Source organism: Bombus affinis, chromosome 6, assembly GCF_024516045.1.
Source record: "Bombus affinis isolate iyBomAffi1 chromosome 6, iyBomAffi1.2, whole genome shotgun sequence".
Lineage (NCBI taxonomy): Eukaryota > Metazoa > Arthropoda > Insecta > Hymenoptera > Apidae > Bombus > Bombus affinis.
Window position 1 is genome coordinate 12931576 of NC_066349.1, and position 19523 is coordinate 12951098.

The 19523-nt window shown below is 42.1% G+C and overlaps 1 protein-coding gene across 13 annotated transcripts in view; it reads right to left on the minus strand.

Annotated features, from left to right (window-relative positions):
• The window catches only part of LOC126917450 (zinc finger homeobox protein 3), a 456710-nt gene that overhangs the window by 37813 nt on the left and 399374 nt on the right, over positions 1-19523 (minus strand). For 2 of the 13 annotated variants that reach the window (XM_050724306.1, XM_050724308.1), the window contains exon 10: positions 975-1045. The exons of the other annotated variants lie outside the window; for them this stretch is intronic. In XM_050724306.1, the coding sequence (XP_050580263.1) occupies positions 975-1045 (71 nt within the window). The remainder of the gene's footprint in view (positions 1-974; positions 1046-19523) is intronic. 13 annotated transcript variants of the gene reach the window in all.

Here is a 19523-nt window from a genome sequence, read left to right on the forward strand (position 1 = left end):
GGAAACATTCGCTTATACTATTGGAAGGAACATTGGAAAAATTGTTTTCAATTTCGTAATAAGAAACGTAGAGTAACTGCTGCGTAATCTTAAAAGTGCAAAATTTCGAATCTGTGTGAGCTGCGAACTTCGAATCTCGAAACTTTGAATTTCAAATTATTGCTCGAATTATACACAAAGGCTTTAATATAGAAATGAGATAAATGAGATATTCATCTCGAGCTAACGAAAAATCAACATATTGAATTATCAAAATTCGTAGGTCGAACATTCTGTTCCAGATTAAATTGTTAATAAAATTTTCCTTAAGAAGAATTTAGTATTTTGCTACACCTATAGCTTTCGTTTCAAAAACTCATTATCCGAATATCATCTATACATACTACAGGTATCTGGAAACGTTCGAGCACCTATATATTTATCACTATAGTAATATCGAAATAAGATACCTAACTCACACAGCATGATATTTTTTAAAATTTCAAACTGGTTATATTATCAGACTAAACGAACCAGCAGATACCTTATCCGACTCATTAAAATTAATGTACCTTTTCTTTTCAATAATTTCCATTTACCGAGAATCCAAGGTAAAAAGGTTACTCCTCGTCTGACACAGGCAAACACATCGACACTGTTACGAAAACGATAGTATCTACATACAAGTCAAACACGTGCGAATGCGTGCCATGTAATTTGCGCACCGTTATCTACGCTATCACGTGTACCGTCATCATCGCCGCTTTCAATTAAACGATCCATAATGCGTTAACAACGCAACTATACGCTTCTACGATAAAACGCCGATTATCCGGATTTTACCGATTTTTTACGTTTCAAATTGTATATTCTCCTATTTATCCAGATAATCAGCGTCGTACCATTATAACATAGAACACTGTTCTCGCTCGTCTGTCTCTATCCGCACGCTTAAGTTCGAGTAATATGTATGTATATTTATCGTTGTTACTGACCTGTTGATGGCCAGGACGCGACTGAGGCTGGGAGAGAACCTGGCCTGCATGGTCTACTTGCACCGCTGAAACTATCACAAGCATTTGGTGTTTTATTCGGTCGTGATGTATTTTTCTTAATTCTTTCTTTTTTTTTTTGTTTTTCTTTTTCATTTTTCATACACGAAATAATTTTGAATAAAAGGAGAAGAGGGTCAGGGCTAAATCTATGTAATACCTCTAACGAACATCGATCAGATTGATTTATTCTGTTCTATGGGAACAAGATTATTGAAAATTTCAACGTTATTAAAGACGATTGAAAAAAGAAATTAAATTTTTAACTTGTTCGAAATTCTTTTCCAACGTCTTTTCGTTAAAAATGAAATTGCTAACTTGAGAAACGGATTGGAGATAAAAATTAGTCGTTATTAATTTTGGAAGCCGATCGAAAGAAACCACAGAGCAGGCCAGACTCTCTTTCGCCTCGAAACCGGCGCCTCTGTCGCGTCGCCGTACTGCAGTAGAATTCTTTATACAGCCGTTTCACTCTGTCTGCCGTGAACAGTCTCTGTTCGCTTTTTCGGCGGGTTCGAGCATTCCCGCGAACGATAAACATCGAGGACGTTGATCGTTCAAGTAGTAGAGATCAATAATATTGTTGTTGGTGGGTCACGTTATGGTCGATTGTTGTTTCGTTACTGGCGCGCGGAGGCCGGTTTAGTGCGGCCGTGGACACTTTCGTGCAGCGTGATTTATATTTCGTAGGAAAGCGGTACGAGAGTATCGTATGCGTCGATGGCAACACCACGTAGGTGCAGCTTGATAAGCGTGAAAGTTTATGCTACGCTTCGAGACTCGATTGTTTTGCATGTCACTTTCTATTATATAATCAATTTTTTCTTTCATTTTCTTTAATTGACTTGTCATTGTCTAGTTTTTAGCCAGCCTACCGATACGTTCATCGAGCCACGCTACGCGTCTGATCGAAATCCTAAGATAAAGCAAACGCGATTGAAAAGGAAATTTAAAAGGGAAATTCGATGATAATTCGTAAACGAAGCGCACATGTGTAAGGATAAGCGTAAATGTGGATTCTGTGAGAAAATATCTCTCATATTACACGTTCGCGAATTAGATACTCAACTATCGACGTTATTATTCCTACAATCTGCAGCAAAAACTATAACCCAACACGTATTATTAAAATATAAACAAGACAAGGTAATACAGAACTTTTAAACGAACCTCGTATTCAACTTGTTCGACTATAATTTTCTACATCGTCGTATAATAATGATGGCAGTGGTTTCAGAAAGAGCAGAGATAATTCACAATTACATTTGAACAAGCCGAAGATGCCGAAGCATCGTTATTGCGCCTAACTGCGGCACAATTATAACGCGAAAAACTATATGATTAATTAAAAAACCCAAAGGGATTATACACATCAGCGTGCCCCTTTTTTCTTTTATATGGTACATTTACGAGCATATGCGTGGAGAGTTTCATAACGTAACGATGGTATCGGGGTGTTATAGTTTTTACTACGAAACTTCGTAAATCTTTGGCTTTGTACGAGCGAAATAATTCACCCGGGTCGAGTACAACGCTGTAGTTAAGTATCGGCACAAGGTAACGCAACCCATAATTAACATGGTGCGCGGATTGCGCGCATATAAAATAGCAGTTCGTCGAAGCATGTTAATAAACCGCGCTACGCATCGAATCGTTTGGAGTCGAGGCTCAACTCTCAAAATGTGATTTCATTGCTACTCGGAGAAATCATGCGTTCCTGTTGAATCGTTGAATCGTTAAGAGGCAAAGCATAAAGATCGATGCTCGCTGATACGAGAGTAAATGAAATAATACGACGCGACACGGTTGTAAATGAAATGGACGTCGTTACGTTTATAGCAGATCGTACAATGTACTTATTTATCCAGTTGTAACTGTGCGTATGGATCTTTAGTCGTCGTTGTTGCGTGAAAACTATAATTTCGTATCACTGACCCAATTCTTCGAATCTTTTCTCCTTCGTGTTATTAATTCGGAATTACTACTCGACCGACCAGGTATTTTTCGCCAATTGTCGATGCAACACGATTTACAGATAACAATTATTAAGCGTGACGTATATTCGAATATTCGTGGATTTTTTGAACGAGACGATATCTAGTATTATGCGATATCGTTGCGAATCGCAGCGTGGAACGCGAAAAAGTCTACGCGTATCGTGGCAGGAAATCGAGAAGACGATCGATCCTCAACGATATCCGAGTTATCGATTAAATACAAGAGGATGCGGAGACGTTTCGGCCACTTTGTGTCGAACGCACGTATTCTACGATTATCGTAAATAAATGATAATTATACGAAGTAAGACCAGCGTCCGCGAAGCGATATCTTCCAGAGCATCTGGATATAATAAACGCCTTAATAATTTACTGCTTAAGCCATCGATACACGAACAACTGCCATAGAATGCTCAATAAGATCGGTACTAAAGCTATGAAAAAAGAAGGCAGCACGATAGGAGGATGGAGAAAAAGCGCGTGGAATTAGAATGGCGTGGTAGTGGATGGAGACGGTGATCGCGGTCGCCGATGGGGAGCGGTGCGGTTCGAAAACGGGGCCTGGAGAGCCGTTTCATCAGCTCGTCGTTTCCGTAAATCATGCGAGGCATCCTTTCACTTTTATTCCGCGGCGTGCAGAAGGAGAGAGAGAAGAAAAAGGCTCGAAAGAAAGCGTGGCCAAAAGAACGAGGACAACGGGCCAGCGGAGCAGCTCGGGGCAAGAAAAAAGGCTATCGGGGTCCTAGGGGGAGATCACGAAGCAGCAGGGTGATCCCGCGATGGAATTTAGTTAAACAGTCGTCGTTGGAGACGACGAGGACGAGGACGTTGCTCGGTCCACCCGGGTGCTTAATAAAAATCGAAGTCGTTCGTTCGTTTCTCCCCCTCGAAGCCCTCTCTCACACGTTCTACGTCGACGAAAGAGAGGAAAGGACGATTCAAGAGAGTGTCCAAAGGATAAAACAAGAGGGAACAACCACGATGGTACCCTCGACTCACGGATGTGTGTTCCCCTTACACGGATTTTACGGGGAAGCGTGTGTTTCCTCTGGCTACACGTGTGTCCTTCTCGTGTTGTTCCGCGATGGTACACGTGTGTATATAGGTATATCTATTTCTATGTGTGCACGTCCGTCTGTTCGTCCGTCTGTACACGTTAGAAGAGCGCGAGGAGCGCGCGCGAGCGCCCCTTTGGCCACGAGTACGGTAGCGATACGTTTCTCCGACAAATAAATAAAACGAAACCGTAAGCGAGGGAATAAAATGTGATTTACAACGGTGGAAAGACAATGGCCGAGGCTCCGCACGATAATGTATGCGGATGGCGCGGACTGGTACCCGGGGATACTGACTTCTGATTGGTCGTGCCCCGACGCCAGCGCTACAACGGAAAGCGATAAATAACTACGAGCAGATAAAACCTTTCTTTCTGCCTTGGGCTTAGCCTGGCCACTCTCTCGCATCGGGCTTAGCACTCGAGGCTTCTCTTTTCTCTTTCTCTCTCTTTCTCCTCTCTCTTTCTTTTTCCGTTCCTCTATCATCTCCTCCCTTCTTGTCTCACCTCTCCTTCGCCCTCCTTTCTCGCTTTTCTCCCTCGTCTCCCTTTCCTTTTCTTCTTTTCTCGCCGTTGTCTCCCGTTCCGCCGCTTCCATCGACCGATTTCGAATCGTAAAGGCCGGTTCGCACGAATCACGACACCCGCGATACGCCATCCCTTCTCTTCTCTCGAGTTTCCACCCTCGCATGCATCGACTGTCCCGTTGATTTTTCTACGGTTTTTCTGATTTCTTCTTCGTCGATCGTTCACGCTGGATGGAACGCAGATTCGCGGAACGACTTATTTTTGTTGGTGCGGTTCGAGGAACGGGCTTTCCTTCCGTCCGGTTTTCGTGGAACAAAGATATCACGGCGACAGGAGTGGCTCCGGTGATTTGAACGGAAGATCGAGAAAGTCTTGTCGCTCGGTTCGGCGCCGCCCGGATTCGCTTTCGTCCTTTTCTCACATTGTAACTGGTCGTAGATTGCAGCGTGGTTGTAGAACGAGGTGGATTTCACGGAGGAGGCGGTTTATCGCACTGATTTGTGGTTTGGATTATTATCTCGAAATTTTGATTTGCAGTTTGCATTATTGTTTTACCGATATTTTACGATCGTTATTTTACGCGCAAAGAAGTAACTTTTAACCCATTTAACAAATAGATTGGCAATGTCGTATTGATTAATAGTTCAGAGAAAAGATACGCGTTTATGCGAAATTGAAATACTATTGCAAGAGTAGTAACGATAATTGACGCGAATTCTCGATACTCTGTCGTTATTATTCTTACGTACTCGATAATTCACTATCAAAAATGATTACGTTCGGTCTATATAAATATTACGTAACAACGTCCTTACCCTGTCAATCTTTTTATATCGGTTGGTTTAAATAAAAATATGCTATTACGTCCACAATAACCAACACGTAACCAGCCACATTTACATTCATATTCAGCCAATCGCTATAAAAACGTTCTTCCAACGTTCGATACGTTTTCCATGCGATTTCTCGTCACGTTTGTTCGTAGCTAACCCAAACATGACCATACTGTCGCAATCGAGGATGTAAATTTTTCCAGCAGTTTTCCTCGCTTCACCCTCGGGCTAAGCTGTGACAATAGAAGGGAGAGACGGAACCAAGACGATCGATCGTTCACCGGCTCGAGATGGCAACTAAACTTAAAGGGGGACGACAAAGGGAGACGCTCGAACTGCCTTTACAGAAATATGATATTTTTCCCCATGGAGCAGCTTGTTAAAAAATATCGAAAAGCGAGGGTTCGACACCCTCGAAAGCGACGAAAAGGTCCTTTCTAATTTTTCAGGGTTGCCGTGTCTTTATCTAGCAGTGTTACACCTCTAACGGCCATCATAATTTGCATTAAAAAAAAAAAAAAAAAAAAGGAGGAAAAGGAAAAAAGACGAAAAGAACAAAGAGGAAAGAAAAAAAGATATTCATTGACCATCGAATTCACTGAAATCAATAGAACAGCCTGTTCAAAGTCCCACTCTCGTGCGAATGGAATTTCCACGGGAACACGATCGAATTTCCATTTCAATCCCGCAAATGACTTTTTTACTCCCGTCGATTCGCGAGTATTCGCGCTCAGCTTGGGCCGATAGCCAATTTCATAGAATCCCGTTTGGCAACATGTCGCGCACGAGTGCCAACATTTTTCTTTTCATCGATCTCGGCCGCCAGTCAGAGAGGATTTAATTAAAAATCGCGAGTTACCGAAGCCATCCGATGAAAAACGTGGAAACGTCGCGGAGGGGCGAATGTCGGAGAAGGGATAACCCAGGTCGATTTCAAATATTTTGCGCAAACGAGTCAGGAAGGGACTCCGCGACCCGAGAGGTATAGAGATGCAATTATTTAAAACAGCAATCACGGAAATGAAAGAGCGGATTGAATAGAGAGCCACCAGAAGCTCGGTGAATATTCGAACGGCTTTCCCAGCTGGAAAAATTCTCTAAAGGCTTTCCTTCCGGGCCGGCGAACAGCAATGCAGATCAAAAATCAAACGTAACCGTGGAGTTGCTCGTTTTTTTTTCACCCCCGGTCTTTTTTCTCGTCCCACGTTTCTCGTTCCGAGCAGAGAAACTCGCGCACATGTGCGTTTGCGACACCCTCGCTTTTAATCTTCGGTGTTTTATTTGCCACCGTAACACGCGTGCAGCGTGTATCGAAAGAATCGATGGGAAAGATTCGTGTTACGCGTTCGAAGATGATTGTAAAAATGTTTGAAACGAATGAAAGGTCTCGTTGAAAATTATGTCGCATGGATCACAGGTTGCGAACGTGCTATCGGCACAGTAACATCACAGTAGCAACTTTGAAAGAAACATCAATTTCGTTTTTGAAAATGATAGTAATCGGTATTAGAAGTGGGAAGATCTGTGATTGCGTCAGCGGATCAACAACCTTTTAACCGGTATACTTAATTTTCTAATTCATCTTATTCAAATACGTTTACTCGTCAATTTTTATAAATTGTTCATTCCGATGCTCTATGCATAAAATCGCTAAAGACGAACATTCTCTATTTTTCTTTGTATTTTTATTCGTCGTATAAACGAATTCTTTTATACATAGGTCTCTAGCGTTTAATTTACTTATATTCGATCAGGCGGCGGAATTGTTTGCCTTTTTTCTTGGATCTCGTTACGTTGCGTACCATTACCGCTGTACCTTTTACCGGAACCATTGTGCGCAACTAATGCGCCGGAAAATGCAATACGCGGAAGGGATTTTTATTTGTTCGTTAGCGTGCCGTGCGCGTTACTTGATTGTTCGGCCTGCTTTGTTCGTAAGGGAGCAGGCTGATTATTATCTTAGAGCTTTTATGTAGTTCGTAGGTTACGCGTTGTACGGAGATTTTCTTTTATGAATGTCAATCGCGTTCCTGGATAATCGTAAATAGGTTTCGTTTGGATGTTTGTCTGGGTCCTTTTTTGATTCCAAGCACAATGGTAAATCTCGACTAATTTATTCTTTTCTCACGTATATATCCCGTTATATAACAGATATATCGATTATATCAAACGTTGTCTCTTTAGACGATCCGAAGTAAATTCCTCAACGATTGATTTACTTTAAAAAAGTTTCGTTCATCGTTGCATCGATAGCAAAGGTATCCTTGACAAAATCACTAAATGTACGTTAGTTTCGTTTAAAATTCTCCACGATACGCTTCCCAATACGTAGAATGTCGACTACGCGAGTCGCGTTTGTGTAATCGTGGGATCATCTCTCGGGCGTTCAACTTTTCACGCAGTTCGACGCGAAATGATATTAAGTTTATTGTGAAAGCATGATCGATGGTCGGTCGAACGATTACGCCGATTACGAAGAAGATCCCTGTATTTACTCACACGAGACGGACACCCCTGATCAAGGTTCGAGAACGACCTTTGCCACCTTTCCCTCCCTTGAATCTGCCCTCGGTGACTTCTGCCGCCTTTTACCGGACCCTCTTGAAAACTGGCTGTCGCCTTTTGTGTTTGCCTCGCACCAGTGAGAAGGCAACCCTCCCCCGGTATTCGCTATTGACCCTGATGATTGATCATTTTGATTTGATAATAGGCTATGATAGCATCGACGTAGAGTAGGCGGAGACCGCCGATAAAATGCTTGCGATATTCTGGACGCTCTTTGGTAAATTAACGTGGAAAATATCGCGATTTCTGCTTTCAACGTATTACCAATCGTTGGTGTAAATTTGTTTGTACTAAAGTTTCACGCTATGGATGTTAATATAACGATTCTTTATTTTACATTACCATTGTAATGAGATAATTATCCATTTGATCGGGTCTGCCGGTTTTAAGAACTTGACAATTTCTTCGCAGCAATTTTATTTCTGTAATATTTATTATATGATAATGGAGCTAACAATTGGAGTATTCTATATTAATCGCAATGATAAAATCAGTATCATCGTCAAGTCGAATATTCTCGCAATATTACATTCGAAAATAATCGAGTCGTAGCTCTTCGTTCTTGAAAGCTAATCACAGTTCCTAATTGTTGAAAGAGATTCCACAAGCAACGTCGATATCGATCATGCTCTTCTCTAAACGATCTTTCAAGCAATGCCTAAAATATAAATTTTCACATAAAATTAGCAGAAGCACCCGAAATTTTTAAAGCTCGTTGAAACCTTCTTCGCTCGTCGCTAACAAATCGCGTAAGAAATGCGTGGGCTAAGATTTTACCAACAGTTCTTCTCTTTTCTAGGGGCTTCGGGTATCGAGGCTTTAATATTCTTCGATAAACGTTCCACCCCTGAAGACCAGCGAGACGAAAGGGGGAGTTTTCGCTCTGGTCGCCTCGCGGTTCGCTTCGAATTTTAATAACTCGGGGAATGCTCAGAATCCAATAATGTCCCCCGATCGACTCTGCTCGTACGAGTACGCGCTTTTCTTCGCGTACGAGTCGCCAGATTCGCTGGCTTATGCCCCTCGGTCGCTTGGGTGCCCACTATATCCGCTTCTCTTTCTAGCTTTTCTCGCGAATTCTCCCTTGGACCTTCTTCGACCCTCGATCTCTTACCTACGACCACTCCCTCGCCTGGAACTGCTGGAAATCTCATATTCTGGAATGACGACGCGACTTCGACCCCTCGATTCCCCACCCCTTCGTGTCTTCCCGTGGATATTCTTCTTTCTGGCACCGAAATGTTCGCCATACCGCCGTTCCAGCCTCGATTATGAATAAATTTCGACCGTGTTTCTCGAGATACGGACGGTTTCATAGTTGATGGCAGATGAATTGTTTGGTAGCTGTCTTGGGAACGTTTGCCTCTCTCGCTTGGTTTCGACGTAATACGAGCTCCATGGTATTTTATATAGTATTTGAGCTTAGTTCGTGGATATGGTAAATTATACGAATTATATGGCGAACTAAAGTATAAATTATAATGTGAGTTATAAATGATATTTTAATTGCGTAAATAAATACCTGTTTTACCTGAGGTAGAAAGTTTCGTAGAAATTAGATTTGTACATCAAACGTAGAAAGATTTGCGTTTCTTTCGATGCATTATCGTTTTATCGAGGATCGACGATTTACGGTTTCCTTCAATTAAAATGTATTTTACAGTTTGTTCAGTTGATTTTTGATCGATGGTTGGTACTTCGTGGAATTCTAAAGTAAATTCCAAGTCCTTTATTCGTAGTTTGTGTATTTGTTGTGTAACTGTTCCATCCGAAGCGAACAATAAGATTCCACGAGGAAATAAAATTTGCATTCCTCTCGAAAAATTCGAAACGTTTGTTTCTTTGCTACGCGCTCAACAGAATCATTAAACCGTGAAAGCTAAATTACCAACGATACCACCGTTTTTCTCTGTACGATCGGTATGCGATAGATCTCTCGAAGAAACTCCTTTCCCTATAGTGATATTTCGCCTGCATATTTGTCACGGCCGATGCTCATGGTATCGAGCCAAGCATTCCTGGATTAAACTCGAAACGACTAAAATTCGAATAAAACCGTCATTGTGTCCGCGCCAATTGCGAAAACTTCCTCGTAATATTCTCCTTTACTTTAAAAGACAATAAATAGCTGAAAGTCATCGAAAAAACTATTTCGCGTTTAGTCATCGCCGAGTAACGTTAAAATCCGGAAGCCGATAAAACTGGACTTATCGCGTTTCTCTTACTACCTTCGCACGTGAGATCGCCTCTTTCATTTATAACACAAAGACACCTAAATGAACTTGATGAACTAAACTATATATTAATTACATTCTTAAGCGAACTCCTAAACTGCACGATCAAATATAAAAATTGTACGTACTGCATAAAGCAACACACGAAATCCATGTGTATATACTTGGGACAATATAGAATTGCTTTTCCTATCAGATAATTTTGTCATGAATTCCAAATTTCTTCTCCAGATATCGACAGTAATTTCCCTTACTTTAATTCGTTTCCTACGAATTGCCGATGATAGCAGAATCTTCCTAAGCTCATTTTCTTTTTAAATTCTGAGATTTACCTGGAACGCGTGCTGATTCCAAACTTTTGATCGATTTTTTCTCAACCTACAACTATTTCGTTAAGAAACTTCCTTGTGGTAAATCTCGTCGACTATATTCACCCTAATTTCCACTACTCCTCCTTATTCTACCCTCATCTTCGTCGCTCCAACCCTTTTTCCATCTCTTTATCCGTGTTTCTCAGTCGTACTCGGAGCTTTCGCGAAGAGGATCAGCTCTGCGACGAAGGTGAAAGACCATCGGGGATTTCGAGGGTAGTTGCACCCCGAACGATAGATTTCCAGAGCTCTCTGATCAAGCAGAAGGGAAGGGGGAGGGGTTTACGTGGAACGCGAAATCGCTCGCGATAGAGTCACTCTCGTCGACGTCCCGGAACGAGAATGGCGAATCGAGGATCGTGGAAGAAAAAGAGAGGTTCGATGGGGGTTGGAGGGGTTCTCGGAATAAGGTAAGGATAATCGAAGCAATCGAACGCCGCTGCCGGGCTATAGACGAGGGCGTTGGGCCGCGAAATGAATTCCACCCTTGCAGCTCGAACGGGGCTGGAAGAAAGCGAGCGCCCTCGCGCTATCGCACACGTATGCACGGACACACGGTCGCCGTGAAACGACGCTCCAGGCTGCTCGGAGAATGATAACGTCGCGCTAGAACGAAGATTTGTGAATACATTAGAGAAAATGCACGGCAGTCGGAGGAAAAAGAGGGTGGACTGTGAGGGATAGCGGGTTCCTCGGGGGAAACGCCTTGGAATCGTCTTTTGCTCGTGTATTTATCTTCTTAGGATCGCTTACGACTCGTGGCGAGTCAACGAACTTGGAACTTGGCCCTCCCTGGTATTCCAGGAGAGATTGTCGCACCCCGAGACAACAGACGAGGGTTGTGAGCGTTCTTTGATTGCTACGAACTTTCGGCGATGTGTAGCAGTGTTATTTGTATGGCGGTGGACTTGACATTTGGTGAGAAAACGGACGGAGAGAATGGAAAGTTTCGTAATAGTAGAGAGTTTCGTGGTTTTGAGTTTCGAACGTGTATAAATTGGCTGAAATGGGTTGTTCGTTACGTCGGTATGCTAAGTTTCAGGATTAAATTAGAATTGCAACTTTTCTACGTTTCTGCAACTACGTAACTTTAACGAGCAAGTTAAACTCATAGTCTTCTGTGATTCCATAAATAGATAGCAAATACTACGTCTAATTACCGATTCGTTATTAATTTCCATTCTTTTGATCAAATATCGAATTCGAATACCAGATTCAAATAGAAAATTCGAACGATACATAGAAATGCTAAATATGAAATTTAAGTGGCCATTTCAATAAACGTTGTTTAAAATATCGCCATTAAGAATCAAGCAATTTATCTAAATACTTATGAACGATAATCTACGTATCATATACACTGGCGTGTGGAACAAGTAGATCGCGAATCAATTTGCGCTCGTTTAAAAAGCTTGTTAGCGCCTGGTAGAGATCGTTTGTTCTCGGTCCCAGTTCTATCATCCTCGAGGACGCCTAATTCTCAGCTGGACAAAGCGATCGACTGGATCTAAATTGCCCCCGTTACTCTCGTTTCACGGGGCTAGACTCGGAACGTTCAAAGGGCAACGTGTTTCGCGACAGTGATAAAAAGAGTCGTCGGTATTACGAAGGTGGAGACATCGTTTCGTGGGTCTGGGTCGAACGTGTTTCCCTTCTCTGTTATTTCTTGAGGGCCACCTCCGCCACTTTCTTGCTCGCGCACTCTCCTGGCGAGAGACTGATGGCGGTTTATATTACGCGGATTCATATTACCACCAATTAAACTCCTATACTACCTCGAGCCTGTGGTGTTCATACGTTATACTGGGGGATACGGGACGTTGGTACCTGGTGCACGATTCTTCTACACGTTCGCGTTTAACGTTTTCTAACGGGTGTTTCTACTCGATCTCTATTCTAGGTCCTGTGTTTAAGATTAGACTGCGGATTTTGGTGCATTTACGAGGAACTCGAAAGTGCAAAATTGTACACGATACGAATACCTTCTAACGAAACAATTGTTTTCAGCATATGCTTAAAGGTATTTGCATAAAAATCAGTACTCGAATTATGATAGATAAATTTTTAGATTTTAGAGATTTGTAGACGTTTCATGGAATCCGGTTTAAGAATGATCTTCTGTACGTTGGTGATTAATATCTTATCTCCTCATGTGTTTATCTTCCGAGCACCTTATTCGTCTTTATCCATGAATTTTAATTCTGTGGATTTTTTCAACACCGTTCGCATACATATTTCATGATCGTGACACTCGAGGAATGCAGATTGTTCGATTCAGTTGGTCATTAGTCGAAGAATAGACGGTGTTGCTTAGTCCCCGTGTATCGGTTTCAGTTCATTATCGCAATTAGAAGAATGTTTGCTCCTTCGGAAATTACCTGGCGACCTTTGCGTGCAACGATTCCGCTTGCGAAAAGTCCCCTGGGCGAGGTGACTCGCAATTATTGGCAAAAGTCATGCAGTCAGAACGAACGAAGAAGAGTCAAGGAGGGTCAATGATTTCGATATCTTCGTTAATTCTCTGCTTATCGCCGTTCTTACGGAAACGAAAGGCTATCCGAAGTTTCCTCTTTCGATAAAGAGTTAACGTAAAGAGCCACGCGAAACGTGAGCCTAGCGATTGAAAGCAGTTTCATATTTTTCAGTATCCTGAAAGACTTCGTGACAGTATCGTTTAGAAAATTACCTAAAGAATATCTCGCGTTAGATATAATTTTTTTTATCGATCTAAGTTTAGATTTCAGCGTAAAAATTAGACAATTTGATACCAATTTTAGCTACGAAATATTGACTTGAATATTATTTGGAAAAATGTTACTACTTCGATCGTCGACTTTCCAATTTTCTAAGAGTCACCCGGTGTGTATGGATGCGAGGATACCACCGCGCGAGAGGAGACATTAATATTAAGCGTCCCCACTCGAGCAGCACAAAGATCGCCGATAAGATTTTTATAGTACGACCGGGTGGCGGCAGACTAGCGCATTGCCAAATCGCGCTAAGCTTCTTCGTCTTAAATTTTACATTGACTCGAATATTACTTGTCACCTTTTTTGCATCCTCCTGTCTGTTTAGAAATTAACTTTTTAAATCAAGCTGATCAACTTCTTCGAGCTTAATCTTTTAATTAAAAATAAAAAAAGAAAAATGAATCGCATGTTAATCACGCGTTTTAGTAATAAAAATTTTTTTAAATTAAGATTAAGAAATATTCAGAAGGACGATCGGTTTAACTTTCGAATGCTATAAACATTTCGAAGAATTTATATAAATATCCATAGTTTAGCGATTTCTTAGTTACAAAGATTCTACGAAGCAATATACGAAAGCAAAATTAAACGCCTCTGTCCGAGTTAAATTATCCTACTCCTGCGTCCTTCGTCACTAAGAACTTCCTCGACCTCCAGCCTCTCAGAGAACGTATTCGTTTCATCGACTAAGTTTCCAGTGAGGAAGTTGCCAGCCGAAAGATTTATTTTAAGAATCTCTGGCCCGTGACGTGGAAGGACTCACTGACCGTCGGAATGTCTTCGGCACAGAATTATCCTGCCGGATTGAAATGAGTTCTAAGAATCGGGGTACGAGAATTGGCTCGCTCCGGTACCGTTCTAGAGAGTCTAGGAAATTAATAGCTCCTCTATTGTTCAACCTGCTAATTTTAGATGAAATGTTCTTATATATATTTTTTCTCGTTATTCTTATTGTTTCGTTCATTGGAATTATCTCATCGGAAGACGTTGATTTTCGAGTATTAATCCACTCGGTGCTGACTGGAATAAGTAAATGCGCTTTTTAAGTAATTTTGATTGCAAAATTCTTGTGTAATTTTCGTTCTAGAATTTCTATTGCCGCGTAAAAGAAGGAGTAATACGTTTGCTTCGATAGTGGAAGAAATTTCACGAAGATTGCATAATGAAGGATTCTACATTTTTTGCAATGACTATTTTAACGTGTTTGGACTTTCACAGTGATAGATTTGCATATTTTCTCTAGTTATGGCGTGTAACCAACGAAATAGGAGAAAAGTCGTAAACGTAGCTTTGTAAATCGTTCGAGGTTTGAATCGCTAACTACATCAACTATCGTCTAACAAATTTAGAAAAGAGAAAACAGAAAATTCTATAAACAACGTCATCTTCCGATGCCCCAATGCCCAACGTAATTGTAATAAAAAATTCGTCTGAAACCTTTACTTTAAATTTCTCATTTACACAAAATGCAACGACACAAACTACCAACGTCTTTCTCGAATCTACACTTCAATTTTTCATTTCGTTCCTAAATAACAAATTAACAGAAAAAAAAGAAACGATGAAAGTAAAATGACTGTCTCTGGAATTCACGTGGACGATCCTGGCCGAATCCTGGCGATTCGATCTTAGCCGGAGAATCATAGTCCGGCCAGTCTGACGAGGAGGAAGCTATCGGCTCAAGACACGAGAATTCAGCGCTGGACTAGCCCGAAGCTTGTTCGGGATTGAAAGTTCACTGGCATTGGAATTATCGTGAGGGCAACGATACGTGCGAATCACGTCGCGAGTCACGGCCCCTTTCGTGACCGGCGCTCGTGAATGCCGATGGGCGTATTCGTGTATACGTCCGAAAGGGAGAATCGATCTGAAAAGATCGAGCGGACTGTCCGTACGGAGGCATCGGTAGCGGCCTTCTCTTATTGATTAACAGAACGTTACGCCTTCGCTCCAACGTTTCGAACGTCGATCACCTTTGAATCGGGTGATGATCGTGCGACGTCTCATCGTGATCCAGTTGACGGCAGGATCTTGTCTCGTAATTGGAACTTTGATGGGATAGATACGTATTAGGTTGATTCATGTGAAACCGTTTTTCCACGTAGGAGTTCGACCGAGACAGTTTCTTTGGAAACTCGTATTAAACCATAGATTCTCTCCTTGAAATCGTATTTGCGGTGCATATAGAGAAAGTATTTTTTTAGCAGGTTTTATATCTCGTTGTCTTGTAATTTCTTTCTTCTGTAGTTATTTGGAGATACGATTAAATGGTACGCAATTTAATATACGGTAGAATTGTACTAATCGAAAGGAAATTGTAATTAGTACACGGTTAAGTGAACTTTTGTCCATTGAGTACATTCGTCTGAACGCGATCTTCTATTATGCGAACGAAAAATAACAAGCGGTGGAGAAAATGGACGAACTTGTATTACGTAAATCCCGCGGTTATATAAACTGATTCCCCCCACAAGTTCGGACAAATGGAGTTTTATTACAAAATTTCACGCGTTCTCCGTTCGAATGCAACGTCGCGCGTAGCCGAAGGTGGGTCCGTAACATTGTTATCATCGCTGGACGTGTAAAAGTCAGCCCGTTTTGTGGCGCACTTTGAAATTTCGAATCACGTCGCAGAGACGCGGCCGTTGTGTCCGCGATCCTTCGCGATCGGTTGTAAACGCCGCGACGTAATTTGTGGAAATTCGCTTTATGGCCGTACGCGATCGGTGTTCGATCCAAGAAACCTCGACAACGAACGAGCTTTTCACCGTGAATGTTACTCGAAGTTGGCAGAATAGTCGAGAATCGAACATCGATCCTGTACTTACGTAACGAAATCAAGAAATCAACAAAAATTGATAAGTTCGACTTCGCACAGGCCCGTACGTATTTCTCAATAAGCGAGCATTATCAACGAATGTTTCTCTTTTCCACGAACGTTCGCCCTCTGTAAAAGCCTGGCCAACCACCACTGTGGTGTCTAACTTTTCATTCGCCCGCTAAGTTTCTTTCTTTATTGGGCGACTGTGCCGCAACGAAAGCGTTTAGCTTTCGAGGAAGAACTTGGTGAAGATAAATAAGGAGAAGTCACGGCGAAAAGGAGAGCTGACCGTACGACAGAGAAAAGGGGAGAGGGTGGAATCTGTTCGCGAGGGAAGCTGAATAAAAGTGGAAGAGCGAGAAAGAGGAGAAGCGCGAAGCGAGCAAGTGGCCCTTTTGTAGTCGTTGGGTGATAATTTTTAATCAGTGCGCCCGTTGGTCCACCGTGAACCAACTCGTTCCTTTGTGCTCCTTTCGCGGGCAACTGGCCAAGGAAAGGTATTGACCCAGACCAAAGGCTTCCAGGCGGAAGGACAAAAGTTTCGGGATAATTGGAAGTGGCCGGACGCTGCGGACCCGAAAATGCATAATCGTGCCGCGCTGATTTTCAATGGGACCCGGCGTTATCTTTGAAATCGTGGTTTTAAGGGGTCCTTAGTGGTTCACGAGGCTGGTTGTTAATTTAGAAAGCGATCATCCGTTTGAAGTTGCATTAGACGGGATTATTCGCAACATTCTTCGTCGCTTTGCTGACAACGGCATATCGGAATAAAATATCGGGATGAAACGATCGAAATAAGATGTAGATGCTTTTAATCGACCAAATATATTTTTATTCTAACATCAGTATAATCTGCTTAGCTTACAAGCGAGAAAGGAACGCTTCTGCAGAAAGAACGCTCTTTTCTATTTCTCGTACCATTTTCTTTCAACATTCAGTTGACAGAAACTGAATACTGTCAAACTATCAAATACTGTGAAACTAATGACAGTTAAGAGTACCGTCCGACATTTCATATTATAAAAACAATAATTATCATCTGCAAGAACAAAAGTCCAGCGAAAATGAAACTACAAAATCGAATCGACCGACTTACACAAGTACGTCTTGCATAAAACATCATCGATCTCCTTTGAAATCTGCATCCTCAAAATTCCTAAATCATTTCGCTGTCTGTGCAAATTTCTTACCTAACCTAATCCAGCGTTGCTTATACTCGGAGTTTTCAAGACGACCCGACCATGTTCAAGCGTGCAGTAAACTCATTTCGGTTGGCGAGGCGTTCTGACGATTTGCCGGTCGCGCCTCGCGCACCCAAAAGAACGAAACGAAATTGCGTGGCTACCATAACCCCGAGGTCCTCCGCCGCGTTAGCCGGTGAGCTCGTGGCACAGCTTCCTCCAGGGTCCACGAAGGTATGCGGCCACGAACAGGACTAGACTGCGGGGCACGCGGAGCGCCACCGGAGGCTATTAGGTGTGCGGCATTCCGAGGTTCCTGGCTTTGCAAGGGCAAACCGCGGCGATCTACACGTCCACGCAGGCGAAATCATTCCTAGCGGCTAGAGAGTCCTTGCTTAACACGCTTCCTACCAATTTGATTTCGAATCGCCAGACTACGGATCTTTACGCGTTTATGGGAAACAAATGGATGCGAATGTATTGGGTCGGCAACTAAGTGATCGCGGATTTTGTCATTAGGTGGTATCGACAAAATCAGCAATCACTTAGTTGCCAACCCAATACAAAGAGACGTGTACAATTTTCAAAGCGAAAGATAAAATATGCAGAGAAGTCGGTGATGATGATAGATAAAGAAATAAAACGAGAAAGTCATTTTATCCTATTACTTTGAGACGAAACCTTAGAAGAAAAGAATAGAATTTCTATCAACGTTAGTTTACGTCACGATTTCTTCCAAAGCATCGTCCGAAACGTGAATCTGAAATAGGACACTTCATACAAAATTCTATGAAAACAATACGAAAATTCAAATTGTACCTAGTTAATATGTTTGCAAATGTTAAGTGAACCTGTTACTCGGCTCGACGATTATTTAACAAATCAATATACTGTCGGCTCGCTAATGGATCCACGCTGTGCGAAAAAATAAAAATGTTGGAAGTTTTATATATAGAAAATACAGGAATAGAATTGGTTTGGTATCCGTCGTTGATGGAGCAGCTATTGGTGGCGTGGGTGAGCGGTCAGGCGTATGTATACGTGTTTGCGTATAAAGGGAATACACCGGTGGTGTGGGTGCCGCATTCCAAGGCCCATTCAGACGGCCATGCCCAACGATGTCAGACATGCCCACAAACAGACAGGCAGACGCCCGGGCGAACCTTTTCTCAATCAGGCCGATGCGTTCTAAGTTAATTGTCCCGCACTTTTGGTATGCCGTCGTAATTCTTTCAGTCCCGTCTCGTTAAAACGTGACCCACCACGCAAGAAAAATATCCGTCCTTTGTGCATCGATTTCCCGTTCATTTTCGTTCGTCTGTTTCATCGTCGAACCTGTCTGTACGATGACGTGTTAAACAGACGAGCTTTAATCGTAACAGAAGGATAATAAAGCAGACCGAGTTTATAAATTACAATTTTTAAAATCGCGTTATAAATTACGGGTAAGTTTCAGTTCGACAATTGCGTGGAAGAGTAAGAATAAAGTTGAACTCGTAGAGACAGTTAATTGTAAAAATATCTGTGTAATTTAAGATCGTCTCGAATCGATCGTATCGTTAAACGTTATTACTGCGGTGTATAGAACTGCATCGCGCGGCCGTTATTTGTATTTAATGATTTCATCAAGAATCAAGATCTTTCTGCGATAACAGTTTGTGTTAAAATTTACCCACGTTCAATCGAATCGAACAATACGATGAAAATAAATTGTACAAAATAATTAACTAGCTAATAGTGAAATATAAAAGAATAATCATCTTACGTTGTCACGATAACTTCAGCCGAATCGACGCGACGCTTCGACACAGAATCTTAACATTCTTTTACACAATGAGAAGCCGAATGCCACCTTTCCAACTCCAATAAATCCATCCAACCGAGCGAATCTCGTCTAACCACACGATCAAGCCATCCTTGCCATACGAATATTAAGAAAAAGGAAGAAGCTCATTAACTATGCGCGGCGTACGATTCCAAGGAACTCAGCATGGACTTAAAGGATCCGAGCAAAAAGATATCCGAGAAGGTTTCGTCCGCCGTTTCCTAGTCAAATTAAAGCCTCTGCCAACTGTTCGGTGAGCGAGTTTTAATCCAACGAAACGAGAGAGGACTGGCGATCGCGTTTAATCGGCGGAGACCAGCCGCGGATCGGCAT